Source organism: Orcinus orca, chromosome 2, assembly GCF_937001465.1.
Source record: "Orcinus orca chromosome 2, mOrcOrc1.1, whole genome shotgun sequence".
NCBI lineage: Eukaryota > Metazoa > Chordata > Mammalia > Artiodactyla > Delphinidae > Orcinus > Orcinus orca.
Genome location: NC_064560.1, coordinates 109,104,297 through 109,125,463, shown reverse-complemented (window position 1 = coordinate 109,125,463; position 21,167 = coordinate 109,104,297). Strand labels below are relative to the sequence as shown.

The 21,167-nt window shown below is 35.0% G+C and overlaps 1 protein-coding gene across 2 annotated transcripts in view; it reads right to left on the bottom strand.

Annotated features, from left to right (window-relative positions):
• The window catches only part of FAM227B (family with sequence similarity 227 member B), a 262,310-nt gene that overhangs the window by 201,454 nt on the left and 39,689 nt on the right, over window positions 1-21,167 (bottom strand). For both annotated transcript variants that reach the window (XM_033408437.2, XM_033408436.2), the window contains exons 7-9: window positions 18,988-19,086; window positions 5,866-5,967; window positions 2,672-2,798 (exon numbers count right to left, since the gene is read on the bottom strand). In XM_033408437.2, coding sequence (XP_033264328.1) covers window positions 2,672-2,798; window positions 5,866-5,967; window positions 18,988-19,086 — 328 coding nt within the window. The remainder of the gene's footprint in view (window positions 1-2,671; window positions 2,799-5,865; window positions 5,968-18,987; window positions 19,087-21,167) is intronic.

The following is a 21,167-nucleotide window of genomic DNA, read 5'->3' as shown; positions in this document are numbered from 1 at the left end:
ATTCCAGATATCGACATAGTTCATTCTCTCACTTCCTTTGAGTCTCTGATGAATATTACCTTCTCATAAGGTATTCTCAGGTAACCCAATATGAAATAACACCAGTTTCAGTGGATGTGTTTATAAACACACATTAGAAGACTCTAGAAGGTGGAGACAAGAAGGCAGACTAACTAGGAACCTCAGGACCCAAGGTACAACACAACAGTGAAGTCCTTGGGTTTTCTTTTTGACTCATATTTCTGGGTGCTAGAGAAACCAGAATCCAGAAATGGTAACAGGCAAAGATAAAAGAAGTCTCAAGAAAACCCTCCTCTCTCTAGCCAAAGGACCAGGAAAAGGGCTGCCTAGTAGGACAGAAAACTTTTAGACAATAACTGCTTGCTCCAGGCAAACACAACAGGAAAATCTGCTGCTCCAAACCCACCACTGCCCGAAAAGGGTGGTTGGAGAGCCTCAGCTTCCACTCTCACTAGGGTAGTATCAGAGGAGGCAGAGCAGAGACAGAAGACTTTTATTCCCACAGGACTGGAATGAGGTGCACTTTCCTCTCCCTATGGAAAGTGGTGTCAGAGGAGGCCTAGTGGAGACTGTGACCACTGCCCAGATATAACAAGGCTACCCTCCCCCTTATAGTGTCAGTGGAAGCCACTTGGGGAGCAGTAACAAGGCATCCCTGCCCCTAAAAGCCAGGGTGGTATCAGTAGAGGTCTGCTGGGAGCGGTAACAAACCCTCCTCGCACCACTATGTCAAAAGAGACCAAGTGGGTAACCTGGACTTTTATTCCCCACCTGACAGTGCCCTTCTCCCCCAACTAGAGCAGTGTCAGAGGAGGCCTGTTGAAACACAAAATTTAGATAAGATTCAGTCTTACAATACCCAAAATGTCCAGGTTTTAACTGTCATATAAAAAACTAGGAAATTCAACTTGAATGAGAAAAGACAACTGCCAGCATCTAGATGACACAGATTTTAGAATCACAAGGATTTTTCAAGCAGTTATAATAAAAATGCTTAAACAATAATGAACACACTTGAAACAAATGAAAGAACAAAGTCTCAGTGAAGAAACAGAAGATATAAAAAAGAACCAAATGTAACTTTTATAACTGAAATGTACAATAACCAAATTTTTAAAAAAATCAAGAATGAGCTTAACAGCAGAATGGAGGGGACAGAAGAAAGAATTAGTAAACTGGAAAATAGAATAATAGAAATTGCTGAATTTTCAACCTTCAGATTAATTCTACCAGTCATAGCCTATAAAACTTCCTGAACAAGAAAATTTTTGTTTACTTCAGCTAAAACTATTCATTCTGATATTTAAATAGGATAAGGTATTTATATTAGTGTTCTTGCCTTTACTTCAGGCAGTTTGCCTATGGAATGCTTTGAAGACCCATAGGAAGAGCGTAAAGTAGACACCCCCCACTGGATTTACCAGAGGACTTTAAAACCTTTCCTTATACATCTCCTAGCTCATTGCTATCGCTCATCTAAATATGTTATATACATTCTTCTTTAATTACATTATAGAAACTAGTTAAAAGCATAAGAATTATAAAAGAAATATGAAAACTATATTTGCAGATGATATGCATAGAAAACCCGAGACAATCAGTGACAAAACTAACTTGAATAAAAGGATTAAGTAAGACAGTGACTTATAAAATTTCATACAGAAGTCAATATGAATTTTTGGGGGATACAATTCATTCTACAACAGGTCTGTAGGAAAGTTGTTCTGTTCTTCACATTTCTTTTCTTATAGTATTTTTGTATGAATGCTGTGCTCATTCTCTTTTTGCTTCTTATATTTGAATTAGTTGGATTTTTCTCTATAATTAGGAGACTCCTGTCCTATGTGTACTGATGGAGGTGGGTGGTCCTCAGGGTTGTTTTCTAGCATGTACCTCCCAAGGACTCCCTCCTTAAAATATGAAACATTTTCTTAAAGAAATGGTTTGGTTACTAAGAATTGACACAAAACAGTTTTAAAAAATTAGTCAAAATTTGGACAGATTTATAAGATGGACTTGAAAAGTCAATAGCTTCTGGTAGTCCATAATGGTATAGTAGTCTTAGGAAACAATATTGGGGAGGTATTTCCAGGAATATGAAACAATACCTACTTTTAAACCCAAGTGCCTAAATCTCTAGCTAAGTACTCTAGGATGGAACCTTACTTCCCTTCAGCCTTTGAGTTGTACCACTCCTACACACACACACACACACACACACCATGATTCAAAAAATAAGTTTTCCTTAATGATTTTATGTTCTACAAGGAACTCAATTAGCTCTAGAATTTACCCAATATTATTTGCTATAAAAATGCCAGCAGTGTTCCAAAAGCAGCTTAAAATATTTCTCTTACAAATGTAAAATATCTACGGTACGGTTTTCTCTCTGTGGCAATTTGGGTTTCTACAATAATTCCACTGCCTGTAAAATTATTTGGCTTTCTAAAGTAAACAACTGATTAATTTTAGTATAACAGAATTTTCAGAATAAAATAAATAATCATTATTATTTTGAAACACAGACATCAATATGCTATGTTTTGTAAGGCAAAGAACTACAAATTTTTTTTGAGTGGAGTAAACAAAACACCGCAATTCAAAAGTTTTAGGTTCCACAATAATGATCAATACTTAATGATATTCGTACCTGACAACCAGAGAAAAATGTTATTCCCTAGATCTTCTTTAAATTCATCATTAAAGAAATCAGTGGATTCTGGAAATGCTTCCTGGAATGTTGCATAGATAGCTTGTGCCAAACAATCAGGATACACCTACCAAAAACAGAGTCATATTAAAATAATTCCATATTTCATATAACATATCTCAACTATCAAAGAAATTACTAAATTTGTGAAATATACGTGTCCCTTTTTTCTTATAGCTTGCTTTTGGCCATTTAGTACTTCTTTGTATTTCTAACTGAGGACTATGAACAAAGAAGAGTTGAAAATAAAGTCAGTCAATTTGGCTATTTGTTAGCATTTTGGCAAAAAAATTTAATTTGGATAAAGGATGAAGTTACAATTAAGATAAGATACTCTAATGATTCTACGTTTACTTCATTTAACCTTGCTATTGATACCCTCTTTCAGAAAAAGAACACTGTCTTTCAGGTCATTATAATAAAAAGCATATTATATATATTAATTGAAATATATTTGATATGTAATACTATGTGAGTTTAAGGTGTACAACATGTTGATACATTTGTTTACTGTAATATGATTACCACCATGGCATTAGCTAACACCTCTATCACGTCACACAATTATCACTTTGAGTGTGTGGTGAAAATAAAGAGCATGTTTTTAAATAATTGAAGCCTGTTTAGGTGAGTTAATATATTATAACCACAACTGTAAAATCATGATCCGATTTTATATTTGTATCATACAAATAGATGGTACTATCAGTATTATATTAGACTTAAAGTCGCTTGACTACTAAGCTTCTTTTGGGGACTGACTAAACACAGGAAGATACCAGATTTTTAGAGTAAAGATTTAAAATATTTTATCTGCTATTTTGGAAGGCTGGCAGACACCAGAAATTAGAAGAGGCAAGGAATGGCTTCTCCCCTAGGGCCTCTTAAAGAAACTAGCCCTGTTGAGACCTTGATTTTAGTCCTCTAAGACTCATTTTGGACTTCTGACCTATATAACTGTAAGACAATGAATTTCTGCTGTTTTAAGCCACTAACTTTGTGATAATTTTTACACCAGCAATAGGAAACTAATATAGCCACCTAATCCAGTCGTGCTAAAATCTGCTGGTATGGATGGTATTCTTTGAAGACCTCCATAAGTTTTTTTGGGTAGGGGAGTAGAGGAGAGGGAAGAATGCTTTAATATACTGATATATTTAATTTTACTGAATAAACCATGAACATTTTTACTACCAGAAAAATCACATATTATAATTGTGGTATATAAAATCACACTAATAATCAAAATTTAAAAGTTGAACAAGGTAAGTAAGAGGAACTTTTAAAAGTTTTCTGTGAATATCTCACCTTCAGGAGATTAGGGGAAAAAGAGATCAAGTGTCAAATGGTGTTGGGAAAATTTCTGAAGGAATATCATTGTATGACATTGGAAGAAACTGAAGCAAAAGCTATACTAAATATGTTCAGATTCAGTTAACTTGTACTGAATAGTGAGACCTGAAGCTAATTTTTTGATTCTTAAATATTAATAGTTTTCTCTTTCTGTGGTAAGATAAATCAGATGAGCCAATAGTAACAAAACACCTTCTTATCTGAATGAGCTAAAAGTAATAGAAATTGGTCAATGAGAGTTGAGGCTCCATTTCTACTTATAGAGCTGTGGAGGTAATAGACCTGTAGGGAGGTGGCGTGGTTCTCAAGTATTGAGACAGGGAGAGGGAACATTATAAAATGACTGAACAAAGGTCAAGGGGTCAAATCATTAAGGTGTACATGTTATTTGTTCTCAAGTGAGGCTTTGAATCTTGGTTAAACAACTTCTAATTTCTCCTTGGAAAAAGCCACTGAAAATAGGAACTTAGAAAAAAAATCAAGTCATGATTTGAGAAGGATTATAAATACAATATCTATCAAAAGGCACATCCATCCCAAGGGAGAACATTTGGACCATAAATGTAAGACTAGAAATTACAGAATAAGGGATATGCAATGGTGCCACTACCTCCTTTGTTCACATTAAATAGGTCTTTTATTCTTTTCTTAAGAGCCCTGTGTTAAAGCATGCTTGATTTCATCGAGCCATGTGTATAGGCTAGAAACACCACAAAGGGATAGACTAGGTGAAAGCATATGGATAGGAGAATCAGCTGGTTTTGTCATCTCTAGACAATTTTAATGATCAAAAATCCTAATCATTAACTATTATTTTCCTGCAAATAAGAAAAATAAATTTAATATTAGCAGAGAAAATCTTAGTCTATCTTTCAGAACATTAGTGTTCTATAAACAATTTATGAATCATGGATCAACCTCTTCATCTGATGGACAACCAGCTGTGGAACTGAGAGACTGAATGTCTTGCGAAGATCACCTGGGTAATTACGAGCAGATTCCAGATGTGAAGCCAAGTCCCTTATGCCCAGTCCACTAGTGATTTCCTTCTACGATACTGTATGTATATGTTTGTGAGATAGATCAAGATTGAGCATAAATATTTGGCAATTTAAGTTTATGTTTTCATCATGAAAGACATTTATTTTTATTTTAGGTTTTACCCATGAAAACATTGACTCAAAAATACTTCTGTATTTCTGAATTACAGATGTCTGTACAACAAAGTATTTGAATGTGGCTTCTGCTTTGAAACGCTAGATGTTTACATTTTAAAACACTCCGTGAAATTCCTACATGTCTTCATTTCACACTACTCAAGAACATAAATTATTTTAACCAAATTATTTTACTATAACAGACATAGTAAAACATTTGATTCATAAATTTGTCCATTGTTCTTTACTGTAACAGGTGCTTAGTACTTAGGCATAGCACAAGAAGTTAAGTCCTCTTAGATCAAGATACTTTATAAAGTAAAATAATTTTGTAAGTAAAATACCAAGACTATACATAGAACAAGTCAATAGTTTTCAAATTATTAATAAGCAAACAAATACATATACCACACTGAGGAGATTCTGTAAGGCTTTTAGTCAGTAGAATATAATATTCTGGGGTGGAGGGGCATGACTTTTAAAATATTATCATTATTTACTCTACTTTAGGCAATTTTGCTTGCAAAGTAACAAAATATGTTCTCATATGTGTTTAAATAAAATAACTATTTTTATATTTCACTTGCTATAAAAATAATTAGCATAATTAATTTCTATATTTACCTGAAAGAATGCATCCTTTCGACTTAGAGGTATGCTCATGAAAAGTGACACATAACTTTCTGAAATTCTATCAAACAAGGAATCTTGACTTTCTCTGTCAGGCTTAAAAAATAAAACACACATGGAATTAGAAGCATTAATGTTACAATTTAAAATTAGAATCTGTTTACATAATGTCAGTAACTCTATCTTCTTAAAGGGCAGATCAGTTGCTATAGTGGGATGAGCATGGGTTTTTGGCATCATGCAGACCTGAATTTGAATGCTGGCTCCATTATTCATTAGCAGCACTATCCCAGGCAAGTTAATTAAGTCCTAGTTTCCTTATCTGCCAAATATAGATAATATACACATACCTTAAAGTATTATCTTAAAATTAAATAGGGACAAGGATTATGTTTTGTTTGACTTTGTATTTCAAGCCCTCAGCATGGTGCCTGGCACATTGAAAGCACACCAACATTTGATGAATTAATGAAGCTTCTTGAATAGTAGTTGGCATGCACAAGGCAATCAATGACATAGTTGCCTGCTATTATTCTATAACCATTCCAAATTTTTCATGATCAGTAACTCAGTATAAAATCAAAGCAATTACTGGAATGAGACAGCCATAGCCAGAACTAGTAAAATTGTGACATGAGAACTATACTAAAAACAAAGTAAGTAGAATGTCATAAGAAGGAAGAAATCTGTAGATAATAATTATGTCAATATTAAAATCCTAAGGTAGCACCTTGAATTCTTGCTCTATTAAGCAATGAAGAGATAAATTAAAGTACAAATCCATGAATTAAATAAAGCAATAAAGATGAATTAGAGTCCAAATTCATTTATGATGTCAACAGTAGAAGCATAAGCTGGCATTAATAGATTCTGGTAATAAACATAAAAAATGATCAAATTTAGTGGTAGTTTTCTACGAAATTAGCATGCCATATGAGCTGGGATTCATAAATGCATAGAATCTTAGACCTAAACTGGAAGTTAGATATCACCTAGGTTAAGCCCCTCTATTTTAGTGACTGCATTGATGCTCAGAAAGATTAAGAGAATTATTTAAGGTTATACACAGTTAAGTAACTGAAAGCCAGACCACAATCTAGGTCTCCTAACTCCCAAAACAGCTTTCATGCTTGTGTAATAAGTTTATGGAAGGAGATGGTAGCAGAAATAATAATGATAATGTTAACAATTCTTGATCATTTATATAATGGGCAGTGGTTCTAAGACTTAGGGTTGTGTGAGAATTAAATGAGATAATATACAATTTACTAGTAGAGAAAGTTGGCATGTTTCAGTTACATGATCTACACTTAACATGTGTGATGAAATACCCAAACAGAAAGTTGTAGAACATGTCTTTGACTAATACAATTCAACCTAATGTCCACACCATATATACCTCCACAGGAAACTGAGTAGCAAAATGGTACAGCGAATTTTTATACATGTTTTGGTATGTTTGAAAAGAAAACGTATCCTACAGCTTTTGGATATTCAGGTTACTGATATGTTCATTAGATCTAGCTATTTAACATATGTTAAATCATACTTACATTCCAGGAATAAATTTCATTGGTCAGATTGTATAACTCTTTTAATATACTGCTGAATTCAGTTTGCTAGTATTTTGTTGAAGATTTTTGCATCAATATCCGTCAAAGAGGATATTGGTCTGTAGACACTTTTTTTGTTGTAATATCTTTGGCTTTGGTATCAGGGTAATGCTGGTCTCATAAAATGAGCTAGAAAGTATTCCCCTCTCTTCAATTTTTTGGGAGAGTTAGAGAAGGACTGGTGTTAATTCTTCTTTAAATGTTAGCAGAACTCATCACTGAAGTCATCTAGTCCAGGACTTTTCTTTGTTGGGAGGTTTCTGATTACGGAAACCTGATTGAATCTCCTTACTAGTTATAGGTCTATTCAGATTGTCTATTTCTTCATTATTCAATCTTGGAAAATTATATGTTTCTAGGAATTTGTCCATTTTATACAGGCTATCCAATTTGTTGTTATATGTTTGTTCACAGTACTCTAATAATCCTTGTTATTTCTTTGCCAATAGTAATGTTTCCACTTTCATTTCTGACTTCGGTAATTTGAGTGCTTTTTTTTTTTTTTTTTTTTTTTTTTGGCTACGCTGAAAGGCATATGAGCTCTTATATGAGATCTTAGTTCCCCAACGAGGGATCGAACCCATGCCCCCTGCAGTGGAAGCACGGAGTCTTAAGCACTGGACTGCCAGGGAAGTCCTCACTTTTTTTCTTAGTCTAGCTACTGGTTTGTCAATTTTGTTGATCTCAAAGAACTAACTTTTGGTTTTACTGATTTTCTCTACTGTTTACCAATTCTCTATTTTATTTATCTCCACTCTAATCTTTATTAATTCCTTCCTTCTTTGTTGTTCTTTTTCTAGTTCCTTAATATGTAAAGTTAGGTTGTTGATAATATTGCTTTTTGATTTGTTTAAAACTTTAAATTTGTCGTTTAGCAATGCTTTTGCTTTATCCTATGAGTTTTGGTACACTGTGTTTTTTGCTTTCTTTTGTTTCAAGTTATTTTCTAATTTCCCCTGTGATTTATTCTTTGAATCACTGGTTGTTTAAGAACTCTTATACATCAACAATGTGAGAATAATTTGTACATCCAGTTTGGAAACAACTTGGCACTACCTTGTGAAGTTGAACATCTTCATACCCAACAATGCAGCAATTCCATTCCTTCTCTATGTGTCTTGCAATTTTTGTTTGAGAGATGGACATCTTCAATAGGACAGTAAAACCTGAGGTATAAAGTAGTTATGCTTGGAAATAGGTATGTCTCTTCTCTTGTTAGCCTTTAGGGTCTGAGTCAATTAAGTAAAATGTTAAGCTCCATTTGGGTTTTGTTTTTGCTATGGCTACTCTCAGTGAAACAGAGGCTTCAAATTCTTCCTGCATTGCCTTGTTTTTAGAATTCTTGAAGACCCACCTTCTGAATTCATTTTCTCTAATTCCTTCTGTTTTTCAGTTTTTCCTTTTATTGGTTTCCTCTCTGATCTTTATTATTTCCTTTCTTCTGCATACTTTGGTTTTCATTTCTTTTTCTTTGTCTAGTTTCCTACAGTAGAAGTTGAGGTCATGGTTTTTGAGAACTTTCCTTATTTCAAATCTAGACATCTTAATGCTTTAAATTTCCAAATACTGCTTGAGGTCCATTCCACAAATTTTAATCTGTATTTTCATTTTCATCAAGTTCAAAATACTTTTCAATTTCCCTACTGATTTCTGGTTCGACCCACAGTTCCTGAGAAGTGTGTTATTTAGTTATCAAATATTTGAAGATTTTCCAGGTAGCTTTCTGTTATTCATTTATAATATAATTCCATTTTGGTCTAAAAACATACTTTGTATGATTTGAATTCTTTTCATTTCATTAGGATGTTTTCCTAGCCCAGAATATAGTTGGTAAAAGTTTAATGGGTACATGAGAAAAATGTGTATTCTGCTGTTGTTATGAGGAATGTTTAATAAATATCAATTAGATCCATAAAGTTGGTTAACAGTATTGCTCAAGTCATCTACATCACTCTATATCATTAACTGGTTTTCTGCACATACGACCAATTATTGAATGTAAGGTGTTGAAATACCTAACTATACTTATACATTTGTCTATTGCTTCTTTACGTATTAAAATTTTTTCATTAAATGTGTTTCAAAGCACTTTAATTAGGTACATAAATATTTATGATTGTTATGTCATATTGATGTATTGACTACTTTATAATTATACAATTACTTTCTTTTTCCCCAGTAATATTCTTTGCTTTGAAGGCTACCCTGTATAATGAGTTCAAAAAAGTTGTGATTTTTGTGGGTTATATATGGCTTGTCTTCGTTATTTTATGAGTGGAATTGATGTACTTTCCAGACTCCTGAATCTTTTTGGGAGCCAATGTTCCAAGGACAATTTTGAAAACATTAAGGGTATATCATTACTGGAATTCTTCTAGTTAAACACCATCAAGGAAATTTTTATCATTAGCCTACACGTTGGCCAGCAATTTTTGGAACACTGTATTCTCACTAACAATATAATAATAAATAATAATGATAGATGTAACCATTGAACACTTACCATATACCTACTTCCATGTAAACAACTTTACATGCATTTTCTAATATAACTCCCAATAAACAGATAAAGTAGGTAATTTTAAAAATTTTATGAAAGACTTAGAGAGGTAAGTAACTATTCAAAGTGACATCATTTTCTAAGTGGATAAATTTGTTTTTGAAGGCCAGATCTTAATTCTATTATATTGAATCTCATATTACATTTATATAGTATTTCCACAGTTTACTAGGGATCTTATTCATGTCACTTTTAGAACACACAACAACTCTAGGAAAAAAGAAAGTATATGTTATTTTTACCTGTTTTTTGTTTGTTTTGTTTTATTTTGTTTTAGAGAGATGACATAACTGAAGTTCAGAGTGATTTTCTGACTAGCCCAAAGTCTCACACTTACTACTGGGAAAGCCAGATTTAAAAATTTAATTTCCTGGATTCCAGTGCAGCACTTTTTCTACTAGATCAAGCTACCACTACATCATAGGCAATAAAGGAAATCTGCTTTCATATTAGTCACCTAACAACTACTGAAATAAGTTTTAGAGCCAGCATACTGAACCATGCTATATTCTAGAGTATGATTATATATATTTTTTCATATTATGCTGTTGGTAATTAAATTGTACAAGTGGCTCAGTGTTCTATTCCAGTTATAAAGTCATTATTATTATTCATAAAGTAGATCCAAAAATAGATAGAATTTATGTGTTTTGTACTCACCTGAAAATGTAGTACAGCTTGAAATAGGAGCTAACCTACCAAAACAGATATTCCCACACAATGCTGGTAAAAATGTATGGGCATGCACCACACTTATTTGGTGGATTTAGGAAACTAAGAGGTCATGCTATTTATCTAGTTCACTGGCTTCAATACATTTATATTTAACAATGAATCCTCTTAGAAATAAAACCATAGGTGAAATGTAATGAACAGAACAGATGAAAGAGGAGCTGTTCTGGTTAAATCATGGAAATGTTGCTTCAATATGGCTTGGATACCCCTTCAGTTCCCTAGAACACTAGCAGAACACTCATCCAGCTGAATCATATATTGTTCCTCAAAACACATCAGAAATCTTAACTGATACTGGAAATGTTATTAAATTATAATATTTTAAAATTATTACTGGGGTTGGAGTCAAGGTGGCAGACTAGGAGGATGCGGAATTTGCATCTCCACACAACTAGGGCACCTACCAGGCACCAGTGGGGGACCACGGACACCTAAGGGGACAGGAGGAACCCCCAGCGACCAGGTAGGGTGTGGGGGGAGTGAAGGGGGAGGAGAAGTGGAGGCAGGATGGGACTGGCGCCCCTGCAGGGCAGCTGGGGGAGAGGAAGGGATCCCACGTCTGAAGGGGTAAATTGGGGGACCATTGGGAGGGCAGGGGATCAAAAGGGAGCATGGCCAGGATTCCCCTGCCCACTAGGGCCCCTGGGAGCCTGTTGAGATCCCAGGCCTGATCCTCTGCACACGGAGGCCCCCTCCAGCCGTGCATGGGTCCTGAGGGAGTGGGAGGGAGGGAAGGGGGAGCAAAAGTAAAGGCCGGACCTCCAGCACTAGCACCCCTGAGGGGTGGCTGGGGGAGGAGGAGTTCCTACAACCAGCAGAACTCACCCACGGTTAGGGGTCCAGCGGGGACAGGGGAGACCCTGGGGGAGACAGTGGTGGTGGTGTGCAGAGGAATGGAAGGGAATGCGGCCGGCACTTTCCCTGTCTACTTAGGCACCAGGGAGCCTGATGGGCTCCTGGGCCTAATCCTCTGCCCTCGGAGTCTCCCTCCTGCAGTGCAGAGCCCAGGCCCCGCCCCTACACCCCCACCCAAGGCCCTACCACTACACTTGGAGACTCCCTCCAATGCTGGGCCTAAACCCCAGCCACACACCCTCACTCAGGGCCCTAACTCCAAACTCCAGAACTCCACACTCCAGAGGTCCTCCTTTCCATGTACTGCCTCTCCCCTTCTGTATAGGTACTAAGCAGAGGCCCTGCCACACACTCAAAGGTCACCCCCCACCCACCTAAGTCCTGCCACACACAGAATCCCACCCCTGCTTAAGTTCCACCCCCACCTAAACACTGCCCCAATAGCCAAGGTTTTTTTTTTTCTCTTTTAGATTGGGGTTCTGTTTTACCTTGTTGATTCACTTATATTTTTATTTTTCCTAATAAATCTTTTATTTTTCTAATTTTATTTTATTCTTTATACTCTGTTATTGTTCTCTCCTTTTGGCTTGTTCCCCCACTTTTTTTTTTCTGTTGTCGTTTTATTTTACCATGTTGCAGTTGTTTCAAATATATTTTTATTTTTCCTAATATATTTTCTTTATTCTTTGATATGTACTGCTCCTTTTGTTTTTTTTTTTGCTACGCCATGCAGCTTGAAGGATTTTGGTTCCCAGCCCGGAGGTCAGGCCCGATCTCCTGTGATGGGAGCTCTGAGTCCAAAAAGCTGGAATAACAGAGAACCTCAGACCCAGGGAATATTAATTGGAGTGAGGCCTCCTGGAGGTGCTCATCTCAGCACCAAGACCTGGCTCTATCCAACTGCTTGCAAACTCCAGTGCTGGAGGCCACAGGCCAAACAACCAGTAAGACAAGAATACAGCCCAACCCAACAGAAGAAAAAAAAAGGAAATGACAAAAAATTATCTTACAGACAAAGGAGTAAGGTAAAAACTTACAAGACCAAATAAATGAAGAGAAATAGGCAACCTATCTGAAAAAGAATTCAGAGTAATGATAAAGATGATCCAAAATCTCAGAAACAGAATGGAGAAAATACAAGAAACATTTAACAGGAACTAGGAGAACTAAAGAACAAACAAACAGTGATGAGCAACATAATAATTGAAAAGAAACACACTCTAGAAGGAATCAATAGCAGAATAACTGAGGCAGAAGAACAGATAAGTGAGCTGGAAGATAAAATGGTGGAAATAGCTGCCAGGGACAGAATAGAGAAAAAAGAATGAAAAGAATTGAGGACAGTCTCAGACATTCCTGGGACAGCATTAAATATACCAACATTCAAATTATAGGGGTTCCAGAAGAAGCAGAGAAAAGAAAGGGTCTGAGAAAATATTTCAAGAGATTATATTTGAAAACTTCCCTAACATGGGAAAGGAAATACTCAATCAAGTACAGGACGCGCAGAGAGTCCCATACAGGATAAATCCAAGGAGAAACATGCCAGGACATGTTAATCAAACTATCAAAAATCAAATACAAAGAAAAATTATTAAAAGCAGCAAGGGAAAAACAACTAATAACATAAAAGGGAATCTACATAAGGTTAACAGCTGATCTTTCATCAGAAATTCTGCAAGCCAGAAGGGAGTGGCAGGACATATTTAAAGGGATGAAAGGGAAAAACCTACAACCAAGATTACTCTACCCAGTAAAGATCTCATTCAGATTTGACAGAGAAATTAAAACCTTTGCAGACAAGCAAAAGTTAAGAGAATTCAGCACCACCAAACCAGCTTTACAAGAAATGCTAAAGGAACTTCTCTAGGCAGGAAACACAAGAGAAGGAAAAGACCTACAATAACAAACCCAAAACAATTGGTAATAGGAACATACATATCAATAACTACCTTAAATGTAGATGGATTAAATGCTCCAACCAAAAGACATAGACTGGCTGAATGGATACAAAAACAAGACCTCTATATTTGCTGTCTACAAGAGACCCACTTCAGACCTAGGGACACATACAGACTGAAAATGAGGGGATAGAAAAAGATATTCCATGCAAATGGAAATAAAAAGAAAGCTGGAGTAGAAATTCTCATATCAGACAAGATAGACTTTAAAATAAAGACTATTACAAGAGACAAAGAAACACACTACATAATGATCAAGGAATTGATCCACAAAGAAGACATAACAATTGTAAACATTTATGCACCCAACATAGGAGCACCTCAATACATAAGGCAAATGCTAACAGCCATAAAAGGGGAAATAGTAACACAATCATAGTAGGGGACTTAAACAGCCCACTTTCACCAATGGACAGGTCATCCAAAATGAAAATAAATAAGGAAACACAAGCTTTAAATGACACATTAGACAAGACGGATTTAATTGATATTTATAGGACATTCCATCCAAAAACAACAGAATACACTTTATTCTCAAGTGCTCATAGAACATTTATTTTCCAGGATAGATCATATCTTGGGTCACAAATCAAGCCTTGGTAAATTCAAGAAAATTGAAATTGTATCAAGTATCTTTTCTGACCACAATGCCATGATACTAGATATCAATTACAGTAAAAAATCTGTAAAAAATACAAACACATGGAGGCTAAACAATGTGCTACTAAATAACCAAGAGATCACTGAAGAAATCAAAGAGGAAACCAAAAAATACCTAGAAACAAATGACAATGAAAACACGACAATCCAAAACCTATTGGATGCAGCAAAAGCAGATCTAAGAGGGAAGTTTATAGAAATACAATCCTACCTCAAGAAACAAGAAACATCTCTAATAAACAACTTAACCTTACACCTAAAACAACAGAGAAAGAACAAAAAACCCCGCAAAGTTAGCAGAAGGAAAGAAATCATAAAGATCAGATCAGAAATAAATGAAAAAGAAATGAAGGAAACAACGGCAAAGATAAATAAAACTAAAAGCTGGTTCTTTGAGAAGATAAACAAAATTGATAAACCATTAGCCAGACTCATCAAGAAAAAAGGGAGAAGATTCAAATCAACAGAATTAGAAATGAAAAAGGAGAAGTAACAACTGACACTGCAGAAATACAAAGGATCATGAGAGATTACTACAAACAAATATATGCCAACAAAATGGACAACCTGGAAGAAATGGACAAATTCTTAGAAAAGTACAACCTTCTGAGACTGAACCAGGAAGAAACAGAATACATAAATGGACCAATCACAAGCACTGAAATTGAAACTGTGATTAAAAATCTTCCAACAAAAAGACAAGGACCAGATGGTTTCACAGGGGAATTCTAGCAAACGTTTAGAGAAGAGCTAACACCTATCCCTTCTCAAGCTCTTCCAAAATATAGCAGAGGGAGGAACACTCCCAAACTCATTCTATGAGGCCACCATCACCCTGATACCAAAACCAGACAAAGATATCACAAAAAAAGAAAACTACAGGCCAATATCACTGATGAACACTGATGCAAAAATCCTCAACAAAATACTAGGAAACCGAATCCAAAAGCACATTAAAAGGATCATACACCATGATCAAGCAGGGTTTATCCCAGGAATGCAAGGATTCTTCAATATAGGCAAAACAATGAGTGTGATACACCATATTAACAAATTGAAGGATAAAAACCATATGATCATCTCAATAGATGAAGAAAGAGCTTTCAACAAAATTCAACACCCATTTCTAATACAAAAAAAAAAACCACCCACAAAGTAGGCACAGAGGGAACCTACCTCAACATAATAAAGGCCATATATGACAAACCCACAGCCAACATCATTCTCAACAGTGAAAAACTGAAACCATGTCCTCTAATATCAGGAACAAGACAAGGTTTCCCATTCTCACCGCTATTATTCAACATAGTTTTGGAAGTTTTAGCCAATCAGAGAAGAAAAAGAAATAAAAGAAATCCAAATCGTAAAAGAAGTAAAACTGTCACTGTTTGCAGATGACATGATACTATAAATAGAGTATCCGAAAGATGCTACCAGAAAACTACTAGACCTAATCAATGAATTTGGTAGAGTAGCTGGATACAAAATTAATGCACAGAAATCTCTTGCATTCCTACACACTAATGATAAAAAATCTGAAAGAGAAATTAAGGAAACACTCCCATTTACCACTGCAACAAAAAGAATAAAATACCTAGGAATAAACCTAGCAAAGGAGACAAAAGACCTGTATCCAGAAAACTGTAAGACACTGATGAAAGAAATTAAAGATGATACAAACAGATGGAGATATATACCATGTTCTTGGATTGGAAGAATCAACATTGTGAAAATAACGATACTACCCAAAGCAATCTACAGATTCAATGCAATCCCTTTCAAACTACCTGTGGCATTTTTCACAGAACTAGAAAAAAAAATTTCACAATTTGTATGGAAGAACAAAATACCCCAAATAGCCAAAGCAATCTTGACAAAGAAAAACGGAAGTGGAGGAATCAGGCCTCCTGACTTCAGACTATACTACAAAGCTACTGGCACAAATCAAGACAGTATGGTACTGGCACAAAAACAGAAATATAGATCAATGGAACAGGATAGAAAATCCAGAAATAAACCAGAAATAAAAATCCAGAAATAAACCCTGGCACATACCTTATCTTTGATAAAGGAGGCAGGATTATACAATGGAGAAAAGACAGCCTCTTCAATAAGTGGTGCTGGGAAAACTGGACAGCTACATGTTAAAGAATGAAAGTAGAACACTCCCTAACACCATACAAAAAATAAACTCAAAATGGATTACAGACCAAAATTTAAGGCCAGACACTATCAAACTCTTAGAGGAAAACATAGGCAGAACACTCTATGACATAAATCACAGCAAAATCCTTTTTGACCCACCTCCTAGAGAAATGGAAACAAAAACAAAAATAAACAAATGGGACCTAATGAAACTTCAAAGCTTTTGCACAGCAAAGGAAACTATAAACAAGACCAAAAGACAACCCTCAGAATGGGAGAAGATATTTGCAAATGAAGCAACTGACAAAGGATTAATCTCCAAAATATACAAGCAGCTCATACAACTCAATATCAAAAAAACAAATCAACCCAATCCAAAAATGGGCAGAAGACCTAAATAGACATTTCTCCAAAGAAGATATACAGATTGCCAACAAACACATGAAAGGATGCTCACCATCACTAATCATTAGTGAAATGAAAATCAAAACTAAAATGAGGTATCACCTCACACTGGTCAGAATGGCCTTCTTCAAAAAATCTACAAACAATAAATGTTGCAGAGGGTGTGGAGAAAAGGGAACCTTCTTGCACTGTTGGTGGGAATGTAGATTGATACAGCCACTATGGAGAACAGTATGGAGCTTCCTTAAAAGACTAAAACTAGAACTACCATATGACCTAGCAATCCTACTACTGGGCATATACCCTGAGAAAACCGTAATTGAAAAAGAGTCATGTACTACAATGTTCATTGCAGCACTATTTACTATAACCTGGACGTGGAAGCAACCTAAGTGTCCGTCGACAGATGAATGGATAAAGAAGATGTGGCACATATATACAATGGGATATTACTCAGCCATAAAAAGAAATGAAATTGAGTTATTTGTAGTGAGGTGGATGGACCTAGAGTCTGTCATACAGAGTGAAGTAAGTCAGAAAACCAAATACCATATGCTAACACATATATACGGAATCTAAAAAAAAATGGTTCCGATGAACCTAGGGGTAGGAAAGGAATAAAGACACAGACGTAGAGAATGGACTTGAGGACATGGAGAGGGGGAAGAGTAAGCTGGGACAAAGTGAGAGAGTACCATCGACACATATACACTACCAAATGTAAAATAGATAGCTAGTGGGAAGCAGCTGCATAGCACTGGGAGATTAGCTCAGGGCTCTGTGACAACCTAGAGTTGTGGAATATGGAGGGTGGTAGGGAGACGCAAGAGGGAGGGGATATAGGGATATATGTATGCATATATCTGATTCACTTTGTTATACTGCAGTAACTAACACAACATTGTAAAGTAATTATACTCCAATAAAGATGCCAAAAACATTATTACTTAATAACTGCATTTTAATTTTAGGAAGCCAGTAGTTTCTAGAGAATAGCTTGCTTAAAGATAAAAAGATTTCTAATCCTTGTTTATTCTAAGGATAATCCTATATATGTAGTGGGTCATTAATATCTTCGGGACAAATCTGTTTCTTCAAAATAATATTATATGGCTTGACAAAGTTACTAGAAACATTGCTAGATCATGTTTCCTTCAAAAACTTGCTATACATAATCCTAACAGATTTAAGTGGGAAAGTAATGTTTCTTCTCATGTTCTATCATGGAAAAACATAAATTTGGGATTCAGATCTAGAGAAAGAAATTTAAGGTACTAAAACTCTGATTGCAAAAATTTCCCTATGTAATTACCTTTGTAGAACTGATACACCACTTCCTATCCCTCATTCAACTCCTAACAATAATAGAAACATAGTACAGATAATCTTACCTAGAATTACATTAATTATTCTAACAGGAAGCTCTATGTAAATGGCTTGTATGTAAAATTAGTAACACCCATTCCTTCATGGTATGAAAGAATCCATTAGCAGTTTTCTTTGGGTAATTTGAGGTGGGGAGGTGAAGAACTGAGCCTGTTATCAGGCTCCCCTGATGGGGTAGCACACCTTCTTAATGCTTAGACTGCGATCCCCTGCGTTACCCTACTTTCCATCCTTCTAGATCCAGAGGCCACATGGCAGTCATTGGTATTCACCACTTTTTCCAGGTTCACGTATTCTCTAATGTAAGACTCGGGTACTGCTTATTTCCATTCTCTTATTGCTTCCCAGATACCCACGTCTTTCCCTTTTTAATCCTAAGCAGAGTTTTTATCTTTCTGAATCAAGTGAGGACCCTCACCCCATCTGATATTGTATAGTGTTTTCTAAGTGAAACCTCCCTCAATGTCACTGATTTGCAGTGGATATTCTGTTTCGCGTTCATCAGCACTTTACAGCATTGAGTAAAGCTACAACTTTATTACTCACTACAGTGTTTGATTTCACTAATCTTTTTCTGATTAATAAAGACTCTGGATCTTTGAAATCCATATTAAGGTTTTAACTTCTCTGAAAGAACTCTAGATTTCAAACAGGATTTCTAACATGTGCAGAATACTAAAAAAACAAGCTCTGTGACAGGATCGGAAAACATTTTTTGTACCAGTGCTACCTCTACTGAAAAATTAATTATGCTGCAAATCAACTTTAAAAAAAAGTTTAAAAAATATCATTATACCTTAAATTTATGGAGAAACCACCACCAAAAGGAATCATGCAAAAGAGCAACAGAGGCTTCTGAGAGGAAATGAGTCTTCCAGATTTTAAAAATTTTTCCCTATGGAAAAAAGACACATGGAGATCAAATTAATAATATTATAAGACATGTTACTGTAAATAGGCTTTATAAAGAGTGTGTATTTAATTTAATAGTTTATTTAATTTAATAGTTATAAACTACCACTGCTTAATAGAAATTTAATGTGAGCCATATATATATTTTCTAATAGACATTTTAAAAAAGTAAAAGTAAAAGGTGAAATTTTAGTGACATTTTGTTTAACTAAATGTATTTAAAATATATTTTAATACATAATTGTTATTAATTTATATTAATTATATTTTACATTCTTTTGGGTACTGGGTCTTTGAAATATAGTGTATATTTTATACTTATAGCACATCTCAATTTGAACATAAATTTTCATCATAAATACTAGATCGTAATTAGATTTTGTAAACTATATGGTTGTAATTTTGTTTCAACCATAATTGAAAGTTGTTCAATAACTGAATCAAGTATTAATTTTAAAATTTATATATAATTAAAATAAATAAAATTTAAAAATTCAGCTGATCACAGACATAGAAAACAAACTATGGTTACCAAAGGGGAAAGTAGGGAAGAGGGATAAATTATGAGTTTGGGATTAACAGATACACTCTACTATATGTAGAATAGATAAACAACAAGGTCCTACTGTATAGCATAGGGAACTATATTCAATACGCTGTGATAACCTATAATGGAAAAGAACCTTAAAAAGAACATATATACATATGTATGTATAACTGAATCACTTTGCTATACATCAGAAACTAACACAACACTGTAAAACAACCATACTTCAATTAAAAAAAAAATTCAGCTGAGTCACACCAGGCATATTTCATATTCTCAATAATCACATTTGATTAGTAGTCATTGAAACGACAGTGTAGGCTAGAAGAGGAATAGCAAAACTCCAAGACACATGTTAACAATTTCCCTTTTATGCTGAAGACAGGTATCAGCAATCACGGGATTGTAACCCAATGGGCCCCATCATAAGTCTAGACCCTAAAGATAGTGTTCACTCTAAGCAATTCATCAAAATTGGCACACAAATTCACCATGACTACTAGAGACTATAAATCTTGGTTTAAATAGGTACCTTCAAAGTCATTTTATTTTATTCACTAAAAGTTTGTAATGCCAGACTCAGTAGAGTTCAAGAATTCTTTTAATGAAATCCATAGGTATGAATTTCTGTTCCTCAAGTACAAGTCTACAAAAAGGATACCGTGCAAACGTTTACACCAAGGAGATTATTTATCATGCATACTGTGGGAGCACTTCTCCTTCATAGGCCACTAAGTATAGTATATACATTGGTAACAGCTTCAACTTATTTAGCACGTTTTTTTTTTAACATCTTTATTGGGGTATAATTGCTTTAGAATGGTGTGTTAATTTCTGCTTTATAACAAAGTGAATCAGTTATACATATACATATGTTCCCATATCTCTTCCCTCTTCCGTCTCCCTCCCTCCCACCCTCCCTATCCCACCCCTCTACGTGGTCACAAACCACCGAGCTGATCTCCCTGTGCTATGCGGCTGCTTCCCACTAGCTATCTATTTTACATTTGGTAGTGTATATATATCCATGCCACTCTCTCACTTTGTCACAGCTTACCCTTCCCCCTTCTTAATTACAAAAACATATGAGAAGTACATAAAGAAAAAAGTAGAAAATTAAAATACAGGAGAAAATCTGAATATTTTTTGTTGAAATTATTTGCAAATTTCAAGCAAACATGCTTTTTAGTGTAAACTAACTGCATGATTGCTTCTATTCTAAGCTTTGGTTATGTTTAGTATCACTAACTTTCTTTTTCAGGAAAATTCCAGATTCCTTAAAATATATCAATATTTAGTCAAAACAACCAAAAACAGAAATCAGCCAAAAAACCCCAAACCCGACTTAAAAAGTTAAATGGTACTTTCCTCCATCACCCTCTACCCTTTTGTGATACTTTTTTGATTCAAATAAATGTAAACATACCTTAAAACCTATACATTATCTGACTTGGAATTTATTCTCCTAATATAGATTCTAGGTTGGATAAAACTACTTCTAATGATCTCTTGATTTC